A 19834-nucleotide genomic window follows, 5' to 3' on the forward strand; every position below is an offset into this window, starting at 1 on the left:
TAAGCAGCCATGAATGCTGCTCCGGTGGCGTGGGGAAAATATATAAATGGCGGGGAACACAGAACCACATTGACAAATATACGGCTCTGTTGGAAAGGTTTACGTGGCAAAAGTGGACGCAGTGCAGGCAACCGTATTTGCTTTGATGAATGTATGCTTTCTCATGAGTCTGACGGCAAAGGTGGGGATGCCCTTAGACCCCATCCCCTGCCACCGCTGGGAGAGATCAGGGCACGTGGTCCAAGCCAGGCAGAGCTGCAGGGATGCAAGGGGGCCCATCTCACAGACCCACCCTGGCTTCCTGAGGGTGAGCAGCAGACAGGCAGCCCTCTGCTTCCCTGCAAGCACCCCTGCCCGTCTTTCTGCCTCATGGTTCAGGCCTTCGGGACACACAGGCATTACGGTCACGGCCGATACCGGGTCCCTCAGGCTCCCGACTTCTCACTGAAACACCTCATGCACTACCACGGAAGACAAGAGCTGTCTTGATACGACAAGACTTTACCAGAAGGAGGGCACTGACCACACGGAACATCTACCCGAAAAGCCCGTGAGTTGGTGCAGTATGTTCTTGGCAGAAACGGCTGAGGGAGTCCAAGTGAGGCACGGGCATGATGTCTGGATCAGAGGGAACGCGAGGGACGGAGAACAAGTGAGGTGGCAGCAGGAGGGAAGAAGCAGGCCAATCCGGAAGGCAGAGCAACCTCGGAGAGAACCAGCCTGCGCTCTGCCAAGAGTCCCTCTCACGGCGAAAGCACGGGCCACGCGGCTAGGGGATGGGGCGAGGCTTTCTAGTCCAAAACAGGCTAAAGGGCCACGACTACCCTCTGGACCCCAGTGTGGCAAACACCAGAGAAATATCCGCCAGGCAGAGATCATCCTCACCTCCACCCACATTTCAACACCGCCGTTAATAAGAAGTCCTCTTTTTTTTTAAATACTACTCTCTGCTTGATAAAAGCAAGCTCTTCTCTGCTTCAGAAAACATGTTCACCGCTCAGCCATCTGTTCTCCTGGTCTGCAATATCCACTGTCCTTCTAGCTGCCCTCGAGAGCACATCCTCCCGGTGATTTCAGTGCAAATGACTGCCCTGCCCCTTCTCCTGTCCTTGCCATGTTGACCGCCAGCAGTTACTCAGAGATTCACGCGTGTTCTGTGTCCCAACTGGACTCCAAGACCACTACAAAGAAGAGACTTGCTGTGAATCCCCTGCAGCACCCGGTATAGTATATTCCCAACAGGTAAGGAAGGAGTGAACTCACCCCTCTAGAGCTGCGTCGTCCACCACGGTACCCACAAGTGGCTACTTCAATTAAGTAAAACTAAAAAATGAAGAGTTCAATTCGTCCGCTGCCCTGGCAGCATTTCATGTGCCTGGGTGCCCCCTGTGGCTCCCGTCCAGGGCAGCTCAGATCCAAAACATTCCCTCCACGGCAGGCAGTTCTGCCGGGTGGACGTGCTGGTCCAGAGAGCACATCGGTGCCCCGTTCTCGTCAAGGACACGATGATGGCAGCGGAGAGACGGAAGCCTGCTGCTTACTTTGGAATGTGCCTCCAAGGCCCCAAGTAAGCTCAGGTGTGCAAACTATGACCATCTGCTCTCACTTCGCGTACAGACTGGAAAGTGAGCAGACTGGGAGTCGAGCAGACTGCGGTTTGCCTCTGGATCCGTTCCTGGTCTCTAGGCCTAGAGAGGCAAGGCAAGGGACATCAGCTGGCTAGCCCAGCGCCAGGAGCAATGCCGATGGAACTGCCCTCCAGGCAAGGGCGTGGAGCAGACCATCCTCACCCCAGGTGTGCGCCCCTCTGTGCATCCTCACCTCAGGTGTGCGCCCCTCTCTGCATCCTCACCCCAGGTGTGCGCCCCTCTCTGCACAGACACTAAGCTACTGACCGCAGGCATGAGAGCGAAGGATGTGTGGGAGCCGCATCTTGAAGGAAGGTGGGCATGTTCCTGCCAAACGCTCAAAACGTACGTTGAGAGGTGTCAGGATGGCAGTCCACCTCGGCAAAGCCAAAGGGGGAAGACATTTCTTGAGCAGAAATGCATGTGTGTCACAATTATTACGTTTTCAAGAAAATTCTACTTAGACACCCCAAAGGCAATTTTAAACCACAGACCAGCATTGCCCCCCCCCATTTTAACACAATTAAATGAAGCTTTTAATATATGAAATGCCGGAATTATGAGTCACCAGTATTCACATATACCTGACAGTGAGAGCTTTACCTTCTAATGTAAGCCATTCTGCTATAACACTACTGCACCTTCCAGCTACAGGCTATGTATCCATCACTTTTCAAACACCTCAAACAAAGCTGCGAGAAGTCACCTGGGCACCTGTGTAATGAGTGCTTTTGGTGGACGTTTCTTGGGGGCGTCATCTCCCTTGCTCTTTTACATTGCCCTAAATCTCCGTCTACCCCTGAAAAATGACACAGTGTAATGGATAAATTATAGTAACTTAAAAAAGGAAAGAAAAAATAAAGGAACAGAATCAGAGAAAGCAGATAATAAGAAAGACGAAAGTGACCAAAGAATCCCCCCCACACAGCTTTCCAAGGAGAAGAAAGGAAAAATAGGTTCGAGAGAGGAAAAAAAAAAGTTTGCACAGCTAAGATTCTAAACAAAAGCACACGATGAGGAGGACGAGGAAGCAAGGAACGGGCACTTTACACCTGCATTGCCAGAAACCTGCTGAATCTTTCAGCCGTGTTACCAGCTGGACCAAACTCCCGTTGATCTGCAGAATTCTGCAATTTTGATCTCACCTTCCTGTTAATCTAGAAACGGGAGCAGCTGTGGTGATAAGAACCGCTAACCGCAGGAACACGGGAAAGGCTGACGCGGCTCAGGTCTATTAGGAGGCACGGCCAGCGGGACCTGAGTTTACCCACCTCGGTCCCCCCTCGAGTGCTTTCTTATTCCTGATGCATTTCCTGACATTCAACATAGTCCCTGGTACCTTCACCTGCCCCTACCAGCGTCTTACTCCAAACTGAGAAAATACAAGTCAGGGCCCCCTTCTGCGTGGGCTCTGCTCGGCCGCAAGGCCTCAGACTGGCCTCCGAATTTCCGCCACCTCCTGTGCAAATGTAGAAGGGACCTAAATGTCACCTGGTAAGGTGACATCAAACGCGAGCTTGTGCTGTTAGTTCCGGGGGTTGGGGGCAGGGCAGAGAGAAGGGGAACGTGCCGTAGCACAGGTGCCCTGACACCCGTGACGAGACCCCAAGGCACACAACAAGCCAGGGACGGGGTGAGGGTGTCTCTGGGAGCCCCAAGGGCAGACAGTGACCTCACACCGGCCATCCTGAACGAGCGTTTATTCTGCTCTAGCTTCCTGAGACTCTTTGGGAATGTCTGGACTGAGTCAACATTACAGGATAGGAACTAATGGACGCCGAAAAGCTCATCATCTCCACTTTTAAACCTCGTACGTGTTACACAGGGCCAAATACAATGTAGGAAAGCTCTTCCGAAAATTCATCTAGGGCGTGTGCTACAGCTGAACAGGGAGATCCTGTGTTTGTCATCAGCTTTGTGGAGGTCCCAGCGTCTACAGAAACCAGCGTAGGTGAGGTGAGCCAAAGGACGACGGGTGACAGCGCATTCCGAGCAGACTGGGCAGGGCTGCGAGCTGCTTCGGTCAACAATGGATCCCTGGGCCCCAGGAGCACCACAAAGGTCCCGCCTCCACCCAGAGCTCACGCTGTACCCTGGGCCCCGGACGGAGGAACGGGCACTTCCACACGGTCTCAAGTGCTATGATTAATATTTGGCAAGCAGGAAGCTGTAGCAGTACAAACAGGTACAGGACAGGGGATCTATTCCTCTACGCGAAGGTGAAGTAGAAGCCAGGTGTCATCCATTAAAATCCTGCCATCTCTGTGTGTTTATGGAGACGTGGTCAATTATAATCGACACTGCAAAGAGTCGTATTTCCCCTCACAGATCTATCGTATTATTTTTCTGTTTATTTTTTAAACATTTGAAAATAAGCTTTTTATTTTTCCTGGCTGATTCTTTAAGGATTTAATTACTGGTAACAGACTCTTAGAAAGCATATTTTATGTATACCACATTTTACATATATCAGCATTCCTAATTCTGAATATTCTTAACATCCACCCTCCACCTGGCCCTGTTACCAACAGCAGACATCAGTGAGTTGCTTCCTAAGGCTCTGTACCTGGGTTGTCCCATACGGTAGGCACTGGCCCAACATGGCAAGTGAACCCACGAAACCTGGCTAGTTTGAGCTGAGATGCCCTGTGAGTGTAAGATACACACAAATTTCAGAGGCTACGTAACAAAAAGGAACATAAACCGTCTCAACTGTTTTTTTTTATTGATCATGTGTTGAGTAACAATATTTTGGATGTGTCAGGATAGGAAAAAAGTACCATTCAAGTTCATTTCCTCTGTGTCTTTTTGCTTCTTTAATGTTGCTATAACAAAATCTTACATGGTACTACTCCTATCAGATAGCACGACTCTGGACCACCAACTTTTCTTGTCTCTTAAAGAGAATGGTCCTACCTCTTGTGCTCCTAACTTCAGCTATTTAATGAACTAGATAATCTTCCCTATTCAGGAGCTGACATAGTATTTCAAACTTGTATCTTCTTCCTTCAAAATCTTATCCTTGTTCATAAATAATCTCAGTCCCCTTGGTCTGTGTCTCTAAATGCCATTTGAGGGCCAAAATTACTACCTAGCTCACAGCTAATTGTTACCTCTGTCAACAAAAACAGATTCCAAAGATCGAAAGGAAAACAGCATCAAACATTACAAAAGCACCAGAAAGTAACCCTGGGTTTCTGGTCAACATTTCTACAAATATCTCCACTGACTTCCTCATTCTCCTCTGGTAAAACAAGCTTCCCCATGCAACTCTTTGTTTTCAGTTTCACTTCCCTGAGAATACAAGGATTGGGGCTACATTAACAAACAGAACTTCCGGGGGAAATGGATTCACAATTCTGAAAAGCAGGCCCACCGAGAAACACCTCATTATAAACTGATGATACATTGTTATGCAAACAACAGGCGCTTACGAATTAAAACAGGTATAATCAAATAGATTAAATGAGGTAAAGTAGCACATTCTGGAAAGTGGTGTTTTATACCAGACATTTTGTAAAAAAAAAAAAAAAAAAAGAATAAGCAAAGGTGCATTTCTGATAAAGATCTGCAAGGCCTTACCGCCTCAAAGAGTCAGGGCAGAATGAGGTAAAGGGCAGAAAACGAAGGGGGAAAAGAAGAGCTAGGTCTTATCTTCCCAAAGGCCACTAATTGTTGCTTCTCTGACCAGTTCAGAGGATTGGGTAACAGTGGCAGACCAATGCTTGATAAACTTTAAACTTGCCTTAACTAGCAAAGAGGAGGCCCTGGTCGATAACTACCCCGGCAGGCACCACCACATAAGTCGCGTTCATGGCTCCGGGGAACAGGTATATGTGTATCTTGAGTGGGGATGAAGCATCAAGCATCAAGCTCACTTAGAAGTCTAATAAATTTAATTTTAATGGGACACCTCAGTTTGTATTAAAATTCATAAGACCCGCAAAACATGTTCTCTGGACTTTTCATTAGAGGATAAGGAATTTATTTGACAATTTAACTTGACCACCTGAGCAGGAAAACTCACGTCTACAAACTCTACTTAGGAATCCCAGAAGCTTTTTGAAATTGAGTCATTTCAGATTTAGTAGCTGCATACACTGTTCTGTCCAATTAGTTACCTCTATGGGAATTTATTTTCCCCCTTAGGAATTCATTCGTTTACATCTCTGGGTCCATAAAAATAAGAGACTGCTTTTTGTGTACCTTTAAAAAAAAAAAAAATCAGTGCCATTACTACTGAACCAGTGAGCCAAATGATCATGGGGGCAAGGTCACACTCCTCCTGTAAAATGAGCACAACATCGCTTATATTTAGAATCAGATCGATCTGGAATCACTTCTCAGCTCTGTTCCTTATTAGCTGTGTGACCTTGGGCAAGTAACTTTACCTCTCTGAGTGGTGCCGATTTTGTTTTTAATTAGTCAGTGCAAACATCTCCTCTCACCTTGCAGGGTTTTATGAGACGCAGCACTGATGTATGCACACCTCCACCAGGTTAGTAGCCTACGTAAAGCATGCAGACATTTTTAAAGTCCTATGAAGCCCTCCGGAGACAACGAGGTCATAACGCGTTTCCTAACCCTGTAGCACCGCGTAGTGTCATGAAACATACGCCCAAGCTGTAGAGTAGAGCTCAGAGCAGTTCTCTCTTGAGTTAGAAGTGCAGCGTTTTCTACGAATTCTACCTGAATTCGCCTCGGTGGGTGAAGTTCATGCCTACCACCATCGACTACGGCGCTGTTCGGCGCACACAGGATTGTTAACCGCTCAAAGCCACAGCACGGGTGTGCACCTCAAACTCTCCGGCACTTGGGTGAAAATGCAGATTCTGATTGGGCAGCTGTGGGGTGGGGACCCGGGCTCTGCACTGCAAAACTGCTGCTCCCCGGTGATGTCCCTGCTGGGAGTCACTCGGACCAGCCAGACCGCTGAGCAAGGCTCCTCCGCCGCCTCCGCGCTACAGATACTTGGGTCTGGAGCAGTCGCGGTAGCGTGGAGCGGTCCTGTGCACTGCGAGAGGTTCCGCGGCATCCCGGCCGCTGCCCTCTGGACGCCAGTAAACTCCCACCCTCCACCTAGGCCGCCCCAAACGCCTCCAGACGTCGGCAGAGGCCCCCAATTCGGCGGGTGGAGGACCCTGCCCTGTAGGATGCTACGAGCAAGGTGCGTGCACCTCGGGGCAGGCCGGCAGGGATCCTGGAGGCCGGGGTGCAAACGGGGAAATGGAAGCCCGGCTGCGCGCGCAGCGGCCGCGGCCCCCGAGGCCCGACGCCAACCTCCCGCCCGCGCGGTGGTCCCCGAGCACCGCGCCCTCACGCACCGCCCCCCACGCACTCCGTCCCCACGCGCGGCGCGGCCGCCGGAAGTAAGTGCCACGGGCGCCGTCGACGCCTCAGCCAGGAGCGCGGCCGGCCTGACGTGAGCCCTGCACCCCCACCGCCCGCCAGCCCGGGGGCCCCCGCACACCGCCCCGCCGCGGCCCCCGCCCCTGAGAGCCTGTGCCCCCCGCCCGCGCCCTCCCCGGAAAGCCCTCGCGGGAGGCGGCCGCAGGCTACCCACCCAGAAGGAGGCCGTCCAGGTCAAAAAGCAGGTGGGTGACGGGACGCAGCGGGTGCAAGGGCGCCGCCATTGTGCCGCCGTCTCGGCCGAGTGGGGGGGTGGGGAACAGGCGCGCGCACGCGCGCTCCGGGCCTCCCCGCGCTCCCCGAGCCGTGCTGCGCACGCGCCGCCCCGGGCCTCCTCGCGCCCGCGCCCGGGGACGCTCTCGCGCCCGCGCGCTCCGGGAAGCCCTGTGCGCCCCGAGCCGCTTTGCGCACGCGTGCCTCAAGCGTCCTCGCGCGGCCCCTCAAAAATCGCGCGCCCTGAGCTTCCGCCGCCCGGCGCTTGCCTTCGTCTGGCCTCACTGCGAGGCTCTTGGAATGCGCGCCCGGAGCCGCTCCCGCGCACGCGTGCTCTGGGCCTCACCGGCATGTTCTGCGCACGCGCGCCGAGGACGGTCACCCGTGCCGTCGCCGCGGGGCTAAGTAGTGGCACGCGCGGGCGCGACAAGTTTCTCCGCATCCCCCCTCCCCCCCCTCCCCCCCGCTCACTACACACCCGTAAACGGGCTGGGATGCTGAGTCAAGGGGCCGAGCAGAGCCGAGTTCCTAATCTGGGTGCCAATGCCTGGCTCGAATTTGGAAAGGGCATGAGGAAGGAGGGCGGGCGTGGAGGGACGACGGCGCATGGGGTTGATGGAAGGAGTGCATAGGTGCTCAGGTTGGCATCCTTGAGAGCCACCAAGTAAATGGGTAGCCAGGTGGCCTAAGTTACGGGGTTCCCCGGTGGCTTCGTCCCGGCCCGGAGCGCCCGTCCCTAGACGCCTGGCAGGTTTCTGTTTCAGTGTTGCCCGCCCGGCTCCCTGCGTGCCTCGTATGGGGCATACGCAGTGGCGCGCGGGTCCGCATCCTTTACGCCTGTATCCCCCGAGCATCCCTGGCTGGTCCATTCTCCCAGAGCAACCCCACGCCGAAGTTTGATAGGAGAGGGCCGAAATAATAAGACGTTTTAAAATGCTTTGCCGTTTTTGCCTTTATGTCTCATCTGTCTTTGATTGCTCTGAGTTTTCTTTTTTCACCCCAAACTTTATGAAGGCAACCTGAAAAGCATTCATTTTTTCGACCACTCTCAGGAATACTTTCCCCCACCCCGTTTCTATTTAGTGTTAGCTGGCATTGCATATGCATGTTTAAGCATAAAGATAGGATTTTTCAAGAAGCAGAAGTAAAGTTTCAGAGACTTTAAAATCTGAGCGTTGTGTTCCTGGTGAAGTGCGTAAACTGCACTCGGAGGCACCTGAGTTCAGCAAATGTATCAACTATAAGCAGTAAACCTCTGTGCCTTCGTTTCCTCGTGTGTAAAACAGGGGTGTTAAATGACGCAAGGCAGGTCAAGCTGTTGGAACTGGCAAATAGTATATGCTCAATTCATTTATGTCTTTTTAGAGCTGTCGCTGTGAGACACATTCCCTGTTTTTACTCCAATCATGATTTCCCATTGAGGATCCTGGACCTCAGAGAAGGCAGTTCATCAACCAGTTAGTGGAGGGACGGTGACCCAAATGTGCTAGGTAGGCTCTTGTATCAAAGCACCACAGACCGGGTGGTCTCAACAACAGGAAGGTATTGCCTCAAGCCAGAAGTCCAAGATCAGGGGGTCAGCAGGGTTAAAGCCTTCTGAGGAAACGCTTGGTTCCAGGCCTCTGCTTGGCTTGTACACAGCGGCCTTATTCCTCTATCTCATCATATTGTGTTTTCTCCATGCATCTATTTCTGTGTCTAAATCTCCCCTTTTTATAAGGACATCAGACATATAGGATTGCCACCCAGACTCATGACTACATTCTAAGTTCATTACAAATGTCAAGACCCTGTCTTCAAGTAAGGTCACACTCTGAGGTACTGTGGGTTAGGACTCCTACACTATTTTTTTTTTTTTTTGAGGGGGGACACCATTCAACCTGCAAAAGATTTATTCCACAAATACTGGGCGCATACTGTGTGTCCATGCTCACCTGCTGGAGCCTTTAGAATTCTTGCTCTCAGTTTCTTTCCGTTCTTGGAAACAAATGGACACACAAAGGAGAGAGTTCTTTTTCTCTCCCATGGTAACAATGTGGCATCTGTTCATTCCTTAGATAAAAGGAGCATTTTTATTTATTTATTTATTTATTTTGTGCAGTCTTTTTTTTCTGACAACTTGATTAAGATATAATTCACATACCATACAAATCAGCCGTGTAAAATTGTACATTTTAATGACTTTTGATACAGTCACAGAGGTGTGCATCCTTCCCCATAATACGTCAGTGCTACTCTCTCACTTCATCCCAGCTTCCCCTTCCCCTGCCCCATGCTCTCAAGTCTGCTTTCTACGTCTGCGTCTTTATTCCTGCCCTGCCACTAGATTCATCAGTACTGCTTTTTAAATCGCATATATATGCAATAGGATATACGGTATTTGTTCTTCTCTTTCTGACTTAGGTCACTCTGTATGACAGACTCTAGGTCCATCCACGTCTCTACAAATAACTCAATTTCGTTTCTTTTTATGGCTGAGTAATATTCCATTATATATATGTGCCACATCTTCTTCATCCATTCGTCTGTCAGTGGACACTTAGGTTGCTTCCAAGTCCTGGCTATTGTAAATAGTGCTGCGATGAACACTGTGGTATGTGACTCTTTTTGAATTATGATTTTCTCAGGGTATGTGTCCAGTAGTGGGATTGCTGGGTCATATGGTAGCTCTATTTTTAGTTTTTTAAGGAACCTCCATACTGTTCTCCATAGTGGCTGTATCAGTTTACATTCCCACCAACAGTGCAAGAGGGTTCCCTTTTCTCCACACCCTCTTCAGCATTTATTGTTTGTAGATTTTTTGATGATGGCCATTCTGACCAGTGTGAAGTGATACCTCATTGTAGTTTTGATTTGCATTTCTCTAATGATTAGTGATGTTGAGCATCTTTTCATGTATTTGTTGACCATCTGTATGTCTTCTTTGGAGAAATGTCTATTTATGTCTTCCACACATTTTTGGATTGCGTTGTTGGTTTTTGTGATATTGAGCTGCATGAGCTGCTTGTATGTTTTGGAGATTAATCCTTTGTCAGTTGCTTCATTTGCAAATATTTTCTCCCATTCTGAGGGTTGTCTTTTCGTCTTATGGTTTCCTTTGCTGTGTGAAAGCTTTTAAGTTTCATTATATCCCATTTGTTTATCTTTGTTTTTATTTCCCTTACTCTAGGAGGTGGGTCACAAAGAATCTTGCTGTCATTTATGTCATAGAGTGTTCTGCCTATGTTTTCCTCTAAGAGTTTTATAGTGTCTGGCCTTACATTTAGGTCTTTAATCCATTTTGAGTTTATTTTTGTGTATGGAGTTAGGGTGTGTTCTAATTTCATTCTTTTACATGTAGCTGTCCTGTTTTCCCAGCACCACTTATCGAAGAGGCTGCCTTTTCTCCATTATATATTCTTGCCTCCTTTATCAAATATAAGGTGACCATAGGTGTGTGGGCGTATCTCTAGGCTTTCTGTCCTGTTCTGTTGATCTATATTTCTGTGTTTGTGCCAGTACCGTACTGTGTTGATTACTGTAGCTTTGTAGTATAGTCTGAAATCAGGGAGCCTGATTCCTCCAGCTCCGTTTTTCTTTCTCAAGATTGCTTTAGTTATTCGGGGTCTTTTGTGTTTCCATACAAATTGTAAAATTTCTTGTTCTAGTTCTGTGAAAAATGCCATTGGTAATTTGATACGGATTGCACTGAGTCTGTAGATTGCTTTGGGTAGTATAGTCATTTTCACAATATTGATTCGTCCAATCCAAGAACATGGTATATTTCGCCATCTGTTTGTATCATCTTTGATTTGTTTCATCAGTATCTTATAGTTTTCTGAGTACAGATCTTTTGCTTCCTGAGGTACGTTTACTCCTAGGTATTTTATTCTCTTTGTTGTGATGGTAAATGAGATTGTTTCCTTAATTTCTCTTTCTGATCTTTCATTGTTAGTGTATAGGAATGCAAGAGATTTCTGTGCATTAATTTTGTATCCTGCAACCTTACCAAATTCATTGATTAGCTCTAGTAGTTTTCTGGTGGCATCTTTAGGATTTTCTATGTATAGTATCATGTTATCGGCAAGCAGTGACAGTTTTACTTCTTCTTTTCCAATCTGTATTGCTTTTATTTCTTTTTCTTCTCTGATTGCTGCAGCTAGGACTTCCAATACTATGTTGAATAAGAGTGGTGAGAGTGGACATCGTTGTCTTGTTCCTGATCTTAGAGGAAATGCCTTCATTGTTTCACTATTGAGAATGATGTTTGCTGTGGGTTTGTTGTATATGGCTTTTATTATGTTGAGGTAGGTTCCCTTATGCCCACTTTCTGGAGAGTTTTTATCATAAATGGGTGTTTGATTTTGTCAAAAGCTTTTTCAGCATCTATTGAGATGATCATACGGTTTTTATTCTTTAATTTGTTAATGTGGTGTATCACATTGCTTGTTATGCATATACTGAAGAATCCTTGCATCCCTGGGATAAATCCCACTTGATCATGGTGTCTGATCCTTCTAGTGTGTTGTTGGATTCTGTTTGCTAGTATTTTGTTGAGGATTTGTGCATCTATATTCATCAGTGATACTGGTCTGTAATTTTTTTTTTTTTGTGGTATCTTTGTTTGGTTTTGGTATCAGGGTGATGGTGGCCTCATAGAATGAGTTTGGGAGTGTCCCTTCCTCCGCAGTTTTTTGGAAGAGTTTGAGAAGGATGGGTGTTAACTCTTCTGTAAATGTTTGATAGAATTTGCCTGTGAAGCCATCTGGTGCTGGACTTTTGTTTGTTGGAAGATTTTAAATTGCGGTTTCAATTTCATTACCTGTAATTGCTCTGCCTATATTTTCTAATTCTTCCTGGTTCAATCTTGGAAGGTTGTATTCTTCCAAGAATTTGTCCATTTCTTCCAGGTTTTCCATTTTATTGGCATATAGTTGCTTGTAGTAGTCTCTTATGATCCTTTGTATTTCTGCGGTGTCAGTTGTAATCTTTCCTTTTTAATTTCTAATTTTACTAATTGAGTCCTCTTCCTTTTTTTCTTGATAAGTCTGGCTAAAGGTTTATCAATTTTGTTTATCTTCTCAGAGAACCATCTTTTAGTTTTGATTGATCTTTGCTGTTGTTTCCTTCATTTCTTTTTCATTTATTTCTGATCTGATCTTTATGATTTCTTTCCTTCTGTTAACTTCGGGTTTTCTTTGTTCTTCTTTTTCTAATTGCTTCAGGTGTAAAGTTAGATTGTTTATTTGAGATTTTTCTTGTTTCTTGAGGTGAGCTTGAATTTTATGAATTTCCCTCTTAGAAATGCTTTTGCTGCATCCCGTAGGTTTTGGATCGTCATGTTTCTGTTGTCACTTTTTTCTAGGTATTTTCTAATTTATTGTTTGATTTCTTCAGTGATCTCTTTGTTATTTAGCAGTGCACTGTTTAGCCTCCATGTATTTGTGTTTTTCACTGTTTTTTTTTTCCAGTAATTGATTTCTAATCTCATAGCTTTGTGGTCAGAAAAGTTGCTTGATACGATTTCAATTTTCTTAAATTTTCCAAGGCTTGATTTGTGACCCAAGATGTGATCTATTCTGGAGAACATTCCGTGTGCACTTGAGAAAAAATTGTATTCTTCCACTTTCGGGTGGAATGTCCTAAAAATATCAATTAACTCTATCTGGTCTATTGTGTCATTTAAAGCTTGTGTTTCCTTATTTATTTTCTGTCTGGATGGTCTATTGGTGTAAATGGGGTGTTAAAGTCCCCCAATATTATTGTGTTACTCTCGATTTCTCCTTTTATGGCTGTTAGCATTTGCCTTATGTATTGAGGTGCTCCTATGTTGGGTGCATAAATATTTACAATTGTTATGTTTTCTTGCTGGATTGATCCGGTGATCATTATGCAGTGTCCTTGCTTACCTCTTGTAACAGTCTTTATTTTAAAGTCCATTTTATCTGTTATGAGTATTGCTACTCCAGCTTTCTTGTGATTTCCATTTGCATGGAATATCTTTTTCCATCCCCTCACTTTCAGTCTGTATATGTCCCTATGTCTGAAGTGGGTGTCTTGTAGACAGCATATATAAGGGTCTTGTTTTTGTATCCATTCAGCCAGTCTGTGTTTTTTGATTGGAGCATTTAATCCATTTACATTCACGGTGATTATCGATATGTATGTTCCTCTTACCGTTTTCTTAATTGATTTGGGTTTGTTTTTGTGTGTCTTTTTCTTCTGTTGTGTGTCCCACTTAGAGAAGTTCCTTTAGTATTTGCTGTAGAGCTGGTTTGGTGGTGCTGAATTCTTTTAGCTTTTGCTTATCTGTAAAGCTTTTGATTTCTCCATCGAATCTGAATGAGATCCTTGCTGGGTAGAGTAATCTTGGTTGTAGGTATTTCCTTTTCATCACTTTAAATATGTCCTGCCACTCCCTTCTGGCTTGCAGAGTTTCTGCTGAAAGATCAGCTGTTTACCTTATGGGGATTCCCTTTTATGTTATTTGTTGCTTTTCCCTTGCTGCTTTTAATAATTTTTCTTTGTATTTAATTTTTGAAAGTTTGATTAATATGTGTCTCGGCATATTTCTCTTTGGGTTTATCCTGTATCGGACTCTCTGCACTTCCTGGACTTGATTGACTAGTTCCTTTCCCATGTTAGGGAAGATCTCTTCAAATATTTTTTTCAGACACTTTCTTTTTCTCTTCTTCTTCTGGGACCCCTATAATTCGAATGTTGGTGCGTTTAATGTTGTCCCAGAGGTCTCTGAGACTGTCCTCAGTTCTTTTCATTCTTTTTTCTTTATTCGGCTCCCTCGCATTTTCTCTTCCAGCTCACTTATCCGTTCTTCTGCCTCAGTTATTCTGCTATTGATTCCTTCTAGAGTATTTTTAATTTCAGTTTTTGTGTTGTTCATCACTGTTTGTTTGCTCTTTAGTTCTTCTAGATCCTTGTTAAAAGTTTCTTGTGTTTTCTCCATTCTGTTTCCAAGATTTGGGATCATCTTTACTATCATTATTCCGAATTCTTTTTCAGGTAGGTTACTTATTTCGTCTTCATTTATTTGGTCTTGTAGGTTTTTATGTTACTCCCTTGCCTGTAACATATTCTTTTGTAGTTTCGGTTTTTTTGTTTTGATGGGTGGGGCTGTATTCCTGTCTTACTGGTTGTTTGGTCTGAGGCATCCAGCACTTGAGTTTGCAGGCAGTTGGATAGAGCCGGGTGTTGGTGCCGAGATGAGGACACCCAGGAGGCCTCACTCTGATTGATATTCCCTGGGGTCTGGGGTTCTTTATTAGTCCAGTGGTTTGGACTTGGAGCTCCAACCACAGGGGCTTGGGCCCAACCTCCATCCTGGGAACCAAGATCCTGCAAGCTGCAGTGTCACCACAAAAAAAGAAAAAGAAAAAAGAAAAAAAGGAGCAGTACAATAAGAAAGAATAAAAAACAAAATAAACTTAGATAAAAAATATATTAGGAAAAATAAAAATATAATTGAAACAATTGCAACAGTGTAAAACAAAACCTCAACAGAAAAAAGAAAAAAAAAGGGGGGGGGAACAAGCCAAAAGGAGCAGAACAATAACAAAGTATAAAGAATAAAATAAAATTAGAAAAATAAAATATTTTGGACTTCCTAGGTGGCACAGTGGTTGAGAATCTGCCTGCCAAGGCAGGGGACACGGGTTCAAGCCCTGGTCCGGGAAGATCCCACATGCCGTGGAGCAACTAAGCCCGTGTGCGACAAGTGCTGAGCCTGCACTCTGGAGCCCGTGGGCCACAACTACTGAGCCCACGTGCCACAACTACTGAGCCCACGTGCCACAACTACTGAAGCCCGTGCACCTAGAGCCCGTGCTCTGCAACAAGAGAAGGCACAGCAATGAGAAGCCCGTTCACTGCAACGAAGAGTAGCCCCCGCTCGCCACAACTAGAGAAAAGCCCACGCACAGCAACGAAGACTCAACGCAGCCAAAACAAAATTAATTAATTAATTAAAAAAAATTTTTTTTGAAACAAAAAGAAATGATTTATTAGAAAAAATAAAGATATAAATGAATCAACAACAATGAATCAACAAAGTAAAACAGAACCCCAATCTAAAAGAGGAAAAAAGAAAAAAAAACGCAAAAACCTTGGCTATGGGGGTGGAACTTAGGCAGGGGTGGGGTTTAGCGTGGGGCGGGGCCTCTGCTCAGGACCTGCGCAGAAGGGGAGAGGCAGCACGTGGAAAGGAGGGCCTCTGGAGTGGAGTTAAGGGGTAGGGCCCTGGGTGAGGTGTGTGGGTGGGGTTTAGGTCCAGCACGTTGGAGGGGGTCTCAGAGGGGGTCTCCGAGTGTAGAGGTCAGGCCCTGGGTGGGGCTGCGGGGGCGGGGCTTGGGCTCTGAGTGGCAGGAGGGAGGCTCCAAGGGCAGAGGATTAGGCCCAGCAGCCCAACAGGCTTCCCCGTGCCTAAGTGGACAGAGACAGTGCCGGCTGCATTCCCTTCCGCTCCTCCGCGCCCCCCCCTCCCCCAGGGTCTCCCCCATCCCCGCTGGACCCCGAAGCACAGGTGGGTCCCACTGGGTGTAGGAACTCCTCCCCTCCCCCAGCCGCCCCTCAGGGGGCGCCGGTCCCCGAGGTCCGGCCTTTACTTGTGCTCCCCCTTCCCTCCCTCCCTCTCCCTCAGGACCCTCGTGGCTGGAGGGGGCCTAGGTGGGCAGAGGATCAGGCCTGGGATCTCCATAGGCTCCTGGGCAGGGGAAACCTGGCCACGCTCCCTTCCGATCCTCTGCCCTCCCAGTGGTTCCCCAATTTCCCCCTTCGGGCAAGGGATCCCTTCCCCTTCCCCAGCCGCCCCTCGGGGGCCCCAGTCCCGTCCCACCTCTTCTCCTCCCCCCATCACTCCCTCACTCCCTACCCGGCCGCTGGGGGTTCCTGCCGTCCCCTTAGGTGTCCGTGGTCCCCCACCGGTGCCTGGTAGGTGCCCTAGTTGCGCGGAGATGTGAATTCTGCGTCCTCCGAGTCCAGTCCACCATCGTGACTCCGCCCCCCAAAAGGAATATTTTTAAAAGGGAAAAAAAACCCTCCAACGCCAGGGTGAAGAATTGGAAACAGCAGGGATAATGCAGGAGATCTCTATGTTAGGAAAAGTTGGCTCCTTAGAAGGAGCTTAGGGAGTTGCCTGGGTTTTGAAGCTTCCTAAAGATTTGCTGCAAAAATAAGCAAACACATAGGTACAGGTGATGAGGGCATCAGACATCCTGATACAGAGATCCCTGGAGAGTGTCCGCCTTGCCCTGGTGCCGTGGCTGCCACACTGGGCATGTCTGGACAGACAATCCACTTTGTTCACTTCCAGGAACCAAGGTGCTGGCAGAGGGTTCCCCCTTCACAGCGGCTAAGCTGACAAAATCTCATGGCAGTTGTGGAAGAGATGCACTGGGGAACTTCTCCCACAAGGCGTGAAAACATGGCTCAGATCATTTTTTTTTTAAGTATTATTTTCCACACTCTTCAGAAACATCTCTTGTACACGATGGAAGATGCCTTTTGCTTCAAAACAACAACAGCAACAAGAAAACTGAGTAATGCTTCTTTGTCACAAGGTAGATTGAAAAAAAATGAAAATGTGTTTTATTAAAGTAGTTTCTACACAGGTCACTAGGTCCTGTTTAGCTTTTCATAATTCTCCTAACAGTCAGAGATGGATACACACAGAACTTCTACGAAGAGGGAGGATGGCTTTCTTTCCATGAATTACATTTTATTTTTGCAAAATTGTCTTTTCCCTGTGGCACGATAGCTTACTTTTCCTGACAACTTTAAAATGCTACACAGATAATCCAGTAAACTGTAATACGATGGTGTCGAAAGCTCATGTCTGATGGCACAAATAAAAAGACGATCCTTTCTCACGCAATGTATAAACTTACACATGCCATTTATTGTAAAAGAAAACACATATATACATATATGTATATATGCCACTCTGTGTACTGTCCTAACTTATTTCAGCTTCCTTATTTTGCTGTCTTGGTTCTTCCGTCTATGTGTTTGCTTTGTGTGCTGTATTTGGAAAGCTGCTTAGAGCCCAAGTTATCTTTGGAAGCAGTCCCAGGCCTGCAGTTTGCGCTCAGCAGCCCTGATTTCCTTCCCTAGCTCCGTCTACCCTGGTCCTAGGATGTGTGAAATTCACGACTGATACCTGTCCTGCAGGTTACACTTGCAAAGCCCCACAGCGCCTGAGCTGAGTCTCAAAGCGCTGTGTTGATTCAAGACCCGAGGAACATTTGGGGCTGCTGGTGGCAGGACCAGTCGGGCTTTGCGGTGAGCTTGGAGATGCCAGGACGCCTTCTCCAGTTGCAAGGGTTCCATGCTCAACTTTCCTTGAGCTGGAGCAGTCACATGGGAGCAGCTTGAAATTTTAAGGTGCAACAGATGGAGGACAGACATCAAAGTACTGGTGTCTTGAGTGAAACTTTGACCCTCTTTATATATCCATATAATGGCATATCTGTTATATATATATAATATATATTTACTTGTATTCCTTATGTATGGATGGATATAAATATACATAAAGTATATCCATCCATATATAAGGTATATGCATATATAAAGTGTAAATATGCATAAACATATATATTCTTTCTATTTAATAAGATCAAACTCTAAGCAGCACACAATAATAAAGACTTAAGCACTCATGACCTCTTAGGTAAGTGCCAAGGGTAGTTGTCTGTCAGTTTCAGAGACCTGTAAATTCCTTGTTGTTGGTGAGAGAGGCTTACTAAGAAATTGTGTTAGTCAGCTTGGGCTGCTCTAACAAGGTATGGACCGGGCTGCTTAAACAACAGACGTTTAGTTCTCGCTGTTGTGGAAGCTGGAAGTCCGAGATCAGGGTACCGGCAGACTTCAGTTCCTGAGGAAAGACTGCTTCTTGGTTCTTGGATGACTGTCTTCTCTCTGTGTCCTCAGATGGGGTAGGAAGATGGGGGTGGACGTCTGGTGTCTATTCTTATAAGCACATTATTCTTACCATGGGGGCTCCACCGTCATGACCTCATCTAAACCTAATTACTTCCCTGTGAGTTATAAGAAATACATATCTGGTCTTTTTTTTTTTTTTTTTAACATCTTTATTGGAGTATAATTGCTTTACAATGGTGTGTTAGTTTCTGCTTTATAACAAAGTGAATTAGTTATACATATACATATGTTCCCATATCTCTTCCCTCTTGCATCTCCCTCCCTCCCACCCTCCCTATCCCACCCGTCTAGGTGGTCACAAAGCATGAGCTGATCTCCCTGTGCTATGCAGTTGCTTCCCACTAGTTATCTATTTTACGTTTGGTAGTGTATATATGTCCATGCCACTCTCTCACTTTGTCACAGCCTTTGTTCCATTTCAGGCAGCTCCTAAAACCTTTGGAATTTCCTAAGTGAGGAAAGAGATCAAGGTGTCTTTTGTTATGTTAATGAGGTGACTTTTGCAAAGCCCCTAATTGTGAGGACCTGTTGCCAGGGGAACCAGTTGTCTGATTAGAGGGTTGGAAGGTTCAGTTTCTGATTAGAGGCTTGGAAGGTTCATTTTCACCCCCAACTCCGAGGAGGGGAGAGGGGCTGGAGGTTGAATCAATCATACGTGGCCAATGATATAATCAATATGCCCATGTAATGAAGCCTCCGTAAAAACCCCGGGTTTGGAGCTTCTGGGTCGGTGAACCCCGTGGAGGTGCTGGGAGAGTTATGCCCTAGAGAGGGCATGGAAGCTCCGTGCCCCATCCCCGTACCTGCCCTGTGCATCTCTTCCATCTGGCTGTTCTGGAGTCATGTCCTTTTATAATAAACCAGTAAACAGTAAGGTAAGCTGTTTCCCTGAGTTCTGTGAGCCACTGCAGCAAATTAATCAAACCCGGGGAGCGGGTTGTAGGAACCTCTGATCTAAAACTGGTTGGTCACACGCACAGGTGACAGCCTGGACTTTAGATTGATGTCTTAAGGCGGGTGGGCAGGGGGAGGTGTTCGGTGGAGGGGGGCGACTTTGTGGGACGGAGGCCTTACCCTGTGGGATCTGAAGCTATCTCCGGGTAGATAGGTCAGAGTTGAGCTGAACTGTAGGACACCCCACTGGTGTTGGAGAATTGCTTCCTGGGGTTGGAAAACTCTGGAATTGGAATTGATATCAGAAGTAAACTCCCATGGCCCTAATGTATAGCACAGGGAACTATATTCAATATTCTCTGGTAAACCATAATGGAAAAGAATATGAAAAAGAATGTATAGATGTATAACTGAGTCACTTTACTGTACAACAGAAATTAACACAGCACTGTAAATCAACTATACTTCAATTAAAAATAAATTTGAAAAAAAAAAAAAGAAGTAAACTCCGAAAGATCCCACCTCCAAATATCATCTCATTGGGGGTTAGGGCTTCAAGCTATGAATTTTAAGGGGACACAAACATTCAGTCCATCATAGAATATTATCTTTTATTTTGTTCTTTAAAAAATTGATAACCCAGGTCTTTTACTTACTTCTGTCCTACGTCGAGTGACCAGGCTGTCCTGGCGTGCCTACAACTTTACCACTTTCGTGCTGAAAGCCCTGCATCACAGGAACCTTTCAGCCACAGG

The 19834-nt window shown here is 46.4% G+C and overlaps 2 protein-coding genes across 3 annotated transcripts in view; one reads left to right on the top strand and one right to left on the bottom strand.

Annotated features, from left to right (window-relative positions):
* The window catches only part of LOC309652462 (pseudouridine-5'-phosphatase-like), a 134330-nt gene extending 126977 nt beyond the window's left edge, over positions 1 to 7353 (bottom strand). For both annotated transcript variants that reach the window (XM_082446307.1, XM_082446306.1), the window contains exon 1: positions 7192 to 7353. In XM_082446307.1, coding sequence (XP_082302433.1) covers positions 7192 to 7261 — 70 coding nt within the window. In that variant the 5' untranslated portion in view covers positions 7262 to 7353. The remainder of the gene's footprint in view (positions 1 to 7191) is intronic.
* The window catches only part of LOC309652441 (steryl-sulfatase-like), a 344513-nt gene continuing 328045 nt past the window's right edge, over positions 3367 to 19834 (top strand). The window contains exon 1 of the mRNA XM_082446232.1: positions 3367 to 6795. The gene's annotated coding sequence lies outside the window, so the exon portion shown is untranslated. The remainder of the gene's footprint in view (positions 6796 to 19834) is intronic.

This window comes from Balaenoptera physalus (genome assembly GCF_965194825.1).
Source record: "Balaenoptera physalus genome assembly, chromosome: X".
Classification (NCBI taxonomy): domain Eukaryota; kingdom Metazoa; phylum Chordata; class Mammalia; order Artiodactyla; family Balaenopteridae; genus Balaenoptera; species Balaenoptera physalus.